This window comes from Podarcis liolepis (genome assembly GCF_965112155.1).
Source record: "Podarcis liolepis genome assembly, chromosome: 11".
Lineage (NCBI taxonomy): Eukaryota > Metazoa > Chordata > Lepidosauria > Squamata > Lacertidae > Podarcis > Podarcis liolepis.
In genome coordinates this window covers 63,269,376-63,276,543 of record NC_139565.1, presented here as the reverse complement: position 1 = coordinate 63,276,543, position 7,168 = coordinate 63,269,376, and the positions used below count along the sequence as shown (strand labels likewise).

The 7,168-nt window shown below is 49.4% G+C and overlaps 1 protein-coding gene across 1 annotated transcript; it reads left to right on the top strand.

Moving 5' to 3' along the window:
- Nucleotides 1-6: 6 nt before the first annotated feature.
- SIGMAR1 (sigma non-opioid intracellular receptor 1) lies at nucleotides 7-6,344 on the top strand. The gene is made up of 4 exons (XM_083466298.1): nucleotides 7-468; nucleotides 1,870-2,070; nucleotides 3,250-3,342; nucleotides 3,430-6,344. The coding sequence occupies exons 1-4, from the start codon at nucleotides 291-293 to the stop codon at nucleotides 3,651-3,653; spliced, it is 696 nt and encodes a 231-aa protein (XP_083322424.1). The 5' UTR covers nucleotides 7-290; the 3' UTR covers nucleotides 3,654-6,344.
- Nucleotides 6,345-7,168: the final 824 nt, after the last annotated feature.

Genomic DNA, 7,168 nt, shown 5'->3' with positions numbered 1-7,168 from the left:
CGCCCGGGGATGGCGAGGGCGGAGCGAGGAGAGGCGCGCGCGAAGCGGCCTTCGAAGAGCGTCGCCCCGGATCGCCATTGGCCGCGACGCTCGAGCGTCTTCTGCCGCCATTGGCCGGCGGGCGCTGCGCGGGGCGTGATTGGCCGGCCGTTCTGAGGCGGCGAGGCTTGCCATTGGCTCTGCTCGGGGTCGTCCGGCTGCCCGTGGCGCAGGCGCGGTAGCCCCGATCCGCCTCCTCCTCCTGCTGCTTCGCCGCCTCCTTCTCCTTCTCCTTCTGCAGCGTCTTCGGGATGCGGTGGCTGCCGGCGCCGCGCTGGGCCGGGCGCTTCGCGCGGGGGGCGGTGGCGGTGACGGCGGCGGCGGCGCTGCTGGTGGGGGCGCTGCGCTGCTGGGTCGCCCTCTCGGCCTCGTCGCGCCGCTTCGAGTTCGACCCCCAGGAGATCGCGCGCCTCGCCAAGCACCACGCAGGCGCGTCACGGGGGAAGGGGAGGAGAAGGGGGGCTGGTCGGGGGGTCTCTGTCTCGGGGGGGGGGCTTCGGGTTCTAAGGCTGAGAGATCCACCAGGCAGAAATGTAGTAAACAGAAATAATAATAATAACGGGGTTTTTCAGCTGCCCTTGCTTTTAATTCGGAAGGCACCATGAGTTCCTGTCAGGAGAAAAGGCAGGGTGTAAATATTTAGAGTGGTACCTCGGGTTACATACGCTTCAGGTTACAGACGCTTCAGGTTACAGACTCCACTAACCCAGAAATAGTGCTTCAGGTTAAGAACTTTGCTTCAGGATCAGAACAGAAATCGTGCTTCGGCGGCACGGCAGCAGCAGGAGGCCCCATTAGCTAAAGTGGTGCTTCAGGTTAAGAACAGTTTCAGGTTAAGAACAGTTTCAGGTTAAGAACAGACCTCCAGAACGAATTAAGTACTTTACCCGAGGTACCATTGTATATGCTGTGAACTGCCCTGAGATATATACAAATTTAATAAATTTAAATAAATATGTGATGATAAGGATACGCCTCACTTCTTGGTTGTTGAAAATACGTGGTGTGGTTTACCTTAAAAACAAAGAAACCCTAACCAATGAAATTACCAATAAGGTAAAAAAAAATTATTGGTGATGGTTTGAGGCTTTCGAAAATTTAAAACAGCCATAGGTCAAAATTTGGAGTGACTTTCTAAACACTGGTGTCCAGCCCTGCTTCAACCCAGAGGCCGGGCAGCCGTCTGCCAGGGCTGCTTTAGTTGTGGCTCCTGCAATGCAGAGAGTGAGCCTTTGAGGTGCCCTTCCAAATGTACATTTCTTTGACTCCCGGTGGGCTTTTGAGGGGGAAGAGCCATTTGTTTTAACTTCAGCTCATTTCTTTTTTAAAGGAAAGGTGTGGCATGAAAGGTTTTGGATGAATTGAAATGCATAAATGTTTTCAGATCTATGGAGAAGGAGGCATTTGCTTGGCCTGTTCCAGTCTACCTCAGGCAGCACCTTACCTTCCATCTCTGTCCCAGAACACACAAAACATCTCAGCCTGCTTGATGTTAATGGAAAAATCAACAGGGAGCAGCTGTCTTAAGCTCAGCTTGCTGGCCCTTGCTTGGCCACTATCAGGGATTGTGTTTAGAGAGACAGGTCTTGCCAAGCGAAACAGTTTCGGGACTAAATAATTAGTTTTTAAGACTTGATACTGATCTCTTACACGCTCAGACCATGTAAAGTCAAATGCTGATGGTGTGGATGGACTCCCAGCTTATTATAAGAGGGAGTCATCTGATCTGTTCTACCCAACAAGGGATAGAAGCTTCATTTCCACTTTCACATGAAAGGGAGGTTGTCCTCACCAAGACTCAGTTTGGCCTTTCCCCCCCTCTTCCTACAGGCCTGGACCACGAGTTGGCTTTTTCCAAGATCATTGTGGAACTGCGCAAGAAGCACCCAGGACACATCCTGCCAGATGAGGACTTGCAGTGGGTGTTTGTCAATGCCGGTGGCTGGATGGGTTCCATGTGCCTGCTCCATGCTTCCTTCTCTGAGTACGTTCTGCTCTTTGGCACAGCCATCGACGCTGGGGGACACTCAGGTAAGCTAGATTGAACCAAACAGGATGCTGATATGGAGGGTCAGAGAAAAAGATTTCTCTGTTCGAGTATCAGGAGAATAGAATTGGCTCCTAAGCTTAGAGGAGGTTTTAAGTTTGACCTACAATTTCATTGGTGGTGTTGGTGCAGATTATGCAGTCCATTTGGATTTGGGCACAAGGAACATTACTTCATACACGTTTTCTGCATCCATATGCATTTTTAGCTAGAAGTAGATCCTCTTGCAAATGGTAGAGCTTGCTCGTGAGTTAGTGCATATTTGAGCATTAGCCATAAAGGGTGGATGTCGGCAAGCTGCTGTGTCTCAGTGCACATCCTGTAGAACTGGGAGTGATGTGTTTGCAGCTGGCTCACCTGCTTAAACAGGCTGCCACATTTTGCACTAACTGCTGCTTTTGGATCATCTTCAAGGGTGGCCCCAAGTAGAGAGCTTTACATTTATTGAAACAGGAGGTTAAAAAGGTAAAGGTACCCCTGCCCGTACGGGCCAGTCGTGTCCGACTCTGGGGTTGTGTGCTCATCTCGCTTAAGAGGCCAGGAGCCAGCGCTGTCCGCAGACACTTCCGGGCCACGTGGCCAGCTTGACGAAGCTGCTCTGGAGAGCCAGCACCAGCGCAGCACATGGAAATGCCGTTACCTTCCCGCTATAAAGTGGTACCTATTTATCTACTTGCACTTAGGAGTGCTTTTGAACTGCTAGGTGGGCAGGAGCTAGGACCGAACAACGGGAGCTCACCCCGTCGCGGGGATTCGAACCGCCAGCCATACGATCGGCAAGTCCTAGGCGCTGAGGTTTTACCCACAGCGCCACCCGCTAGCTGGCAAATCAACCAGAGCTTGGTAATAGGCACTCTGCCCTACTGACGCCACTTGGTCTTCCGCTCCATCGAGACCTGATTGGCTATTCAATTCTTGAAGGCAGGAGCCACCTTTCCACACTCCTTCCTTTGGTGTAACCCACCCTGCCGCTGGTCTCTCCACCCCCCACTTCCTCACCAAATGATAAGACCTCTACAGCTGGCGGAGGATGAGATTTTGGCATTGCTTTCTCTATCTCCCTCCAAACAAGCAGTTACAGTAAGAGCAGTCAAATCTCGTCTACTGAGTTGCGTTGCCTCTTAGTCCTTAACTGCTACTGGATGCTGTTTCTTCCCTTGCAGGTCGATACTGGGCCGATATCTACGATACCATCATCTCGGGGACCTTCCGGCAGTGGAAAGAAGGAACAACCAAAAGCGAGATCTACTACCCAGGTGAGTTGCGTGTTCCTTTTAAGGTGATGCTTCTGTGGGAGGAGGAGCAGGATGAGACTCTTTAAGTGTTGTCTCCTGTCTGTGCAGGAGATACCATCATCCACCGGTCTGGAGAGGCCACATCAGTGCAGTGGAGTGCCGGCACATGGATGGTGGAGTACGGCCGCGGTTTCATCCCTTCGACGCTCCCCTTTGCCCTTGCTGACACAATCTTCAGCACTCAGGACTTCCTCACCCTCTTCTACACTGTGCGTGTTTACGTCAAGGGGCTGCTCCTGGAGCTCAATGCCTACTTCAGCGACTCGGGCTAGTGAGCGCTCGCTGCTCCTTGGCTCCAATTCAGTCATCATCCCCCTTGAAATGGAAGGCTCTCCTCCCTCCCTGCCTCCCCTTGGCTGTGCTGTGTACTAGAGAGCAGTGGTGTAGCTTGTGTGCTCAGAAATACCCACACAATACTGGGAGCATCATGCGTGTTTCAGCAGGCATAGAGAGGGATCTACTAGCAGTAAGAGGGAATCCTGTCTTCCTATCTTTCAATACCTGAATGCTTCCTTCATGTATTTCTGTAAGTCTGCTGTGCTCTGCAATGTGATTTAATGGGCGCTTTAATGGAAATCTTTAATGGAAATATGGACAGCCAACATTCAGGGTTTCTTTGGCCATGCATAGACGAGAGAGAGGCTGTTGCATTACATTCTGGGTGTGATTGAGCCACCTTAGGATGCAACCTACTGAGCTCGTGTCAGTGCATGACTTTTGCTTTGCTTTGCTTTTTGGGGGGCGAGGGGGCGGTACTTGAAACATATATACACATACCACCCTCTCTAGAAATGAATGGTGTTGGAGCAGCAGGAGTACAATGAGAGTCTCTGAGCTCCCCCAGTATATTTGCACTACTGTTTAACACAGACAAAAAAAAAATGCTTCCTGCTAAATTTTGATCCTCTCCTACCCACCCCCCTGGATTCGACGTGGGCGTTTTCCTGTTCCTCTGTCGGTAGGTGTGGTTGGTTCTGTGGGGCCTGCTGTGTGGGGCACTTGGCTCTTGGTCTGTGTTTGTAACATGACTTTTCCTGTATGTCTTAATCCCCACGGGGCCAATATCTGGGAGGGAGCTGCCTTCCACCCTTCCATCCTCAAAATGGGTTGCACGTTCTCAAGAGGACCTCATCCAGTTTTATCCTGTAATACTAATACGGAGAGCCGCTGTCCATCGCCTTAACTTAGAGCCTTACTCTGGTGGCCTCTTCAGCTATGCACGCATGTGTAGATATATAGATATATATATTTGTATACCTCTTAGTGTTGATGTCTGTGGCAGGATGCCATATGGCCACTGTTCCCAGGGATGGTTTTTGATTCAACCCTGGGGTGAGAATCTCGGTTGAACCAGACACTGCTCTGATTTCTTTTTTTCTTCCACAGTTCCTAATTGGGCTTGAGCCCAAAGGTAGAATTTTTAGGCTCAAAATTCAACTGGGGTTGGGGGGGTGGGGAGGTGTAGGGCTAAACCCAGGGATGATTTCATGGGGGTGGCAAAACTGGGTGAAAATTTTGCTTGGGCTTCCTGTTGGGTGGCCATAGTGGTGGCATTTGCTCTTCTCTCTTTTCCCTTCCACTGTTTCTTTAGCAAAGACAGAACTCTTCTTTACCACCACCAAATGTCAGTTGCAACCCCTCCCCCCGGTATAGTAAAGTTCCAGGATATTTGGATGGCTGGGAGGGTGAGAGAACTGGAAGCCCCAAGAGGAGGAGAGTTTTTAAGGAACCCTCTCATGTATTGTGCAAACTGCCTGCCTTCAAGTTGCCTACAAATGGGACTATGAAATTTGGCGGGGTTGCCCTAGCCGTAGTTCCAAAGGTTTTGATAGATCATGTATCTCTGCCCTAGCCACTTCCTCTTAGCACCTAATAACCGTGTTCTTCAGATAACTGACTCTGCAGAAGAAACCTTCCTTTCCCCTGCAAATGGAATCTTATTTGGTGGCAGGGCCACCCCAGAAAGTTAAGGATTGCAGAAGCTGTGCTTGCCAGCCCTGAGACCTTGTTCCCACCTCTGTCTTTCCAAACCATAGTTTCTTCTTTCCAATCTTTCCACTTGAAATGCTGTTGTAACTGGACAGGATGTTTTTCTTCCACCCCTATCTATCGTTTACCTCCAGTTCCTTCGCTTTTCTTCCTGGGGATTCCATCTAGTTCCCACGTGTGCAAATAGAGACTGTTCTTTTGACTTGGGTCGTGTTTGCAGCAGTTCCTGTTCAAGAGGGAAAGAGAAAGAGCTGAGCCGGAGTGCTGGCATTCCCCACAGTTGCTGACAACCTTCCTGGGCTTTCTCCCCACCCATGACAACACAGCACTTGCATGGGGAGGCTGCAGTGTAGACTGCATAGTCCAAGCCGGTCTTGCAATTTATTCCTTTTGGCTGTTTTGGTGGCAGGTGACAAGTGTAGCTAAAATGCTCAAACCCCTCCTGCAGCTGCGTAGGTGTGCCTTTAGAAAGGTCACCCCAGGTGCTCAAATATGGGTACTTGGTATGCTTTTGTCTAAAAACCCTGGAGCCAGGTGCTAGCTTACCTAATGGTCCCAGCTGATTAGCAAGCCTTAGAACATGAAAGGGCAGCTAGTTCCCCTTCTTTAATCCACCCACCCCAATTTCCCCTGGGGCTGAACACTTCTTTATTTGAATCAGGATGCAGTGATGGTTGCAGGCAGCCAGTCTGTTTGCAGGCTTCCTCCGTCCCAGCTTCTGCTAGCTCCTGTCAGAGGAGTCCCACGGGCTAGCATTAGCAGCGGCTGAGAATCGGATGCATTTCCAGTACAGTATTCTTGTCACCATCAGCCAAACGTGTAGCATGTGTCTGGTTACTGTCTCAGTTACTGCAACTGTGCCTCCGTGCGCAGCCGACCTGGGTGTTTTGTTTGCCAACCAGTGTTTGAGAATAAATTGGTGTGTATGATTGTTATACTTGGACAAAAAGATAATATAATGAACCATGATTAAACTCGCCGTTGTGTGTCTGCTTTTGTTATTGATTGTTGAAAACAGTGGCAAAATGAATTATTTGCTTCATATTGGTCTTTGTAGGGCAACTGCAAGTTGGAAAGTGAATCTGCGTGACTTTCTTTCCAGATCCTTAGTAGGTGTTCAGGCTCATTTGTCACACCTCATGCTGCAAGGCCCCCATGCATTTCCAAGACGTGCATCTTTTCCACTGGAAGAAACAAAAAATGATGCCTTATTAGTTGGCTTAACATTGATTTTAAGGGAGGAGGGGGCTTGTGCAGAATTAACACTTTTCTAGCAAGGATTAAAGATGAGAGAAAGAAATACGAGAGAGTGAAGGGTAAACTGTCTGCACGATTATGGTGATCCCTGGAGTAGAGGAGTACTCCTTGGAATTTTGATTAATAAAAACTGTAAAACTTGTCCCTCAGCAGGAGCCAGATTTGCCTGTCTCCAGGCGCTGAACTTACAGGTGCCATCGTTCAACAGCACAGGTGTCACTGAAAGGCCTTCAGGACACTTAAGTTTTGAAAGGGTCATCCTTTGAGTATATAATGTTTTGAGCATATAATGCCAATCCTCTGGGCCCAATTCAAAGTGCTGGTTTTGACCTAGATTCAGGTAGGTAGCCGTGTTGGTCTGATGCAGTCGAAATAAATAAATTGTCCAGTAGCACCTTAGAGGCCAACTAAGTGTGTTCTGGGTATAAGCTTTCATGTGCATACACATCTTCAGATACGTATCTGAAGATGGTGCTACTGGACTATTTGTTTATTTTGCTTTGGTTTTGACCTATAAAACTCTCAATTGCTCAGGACCACA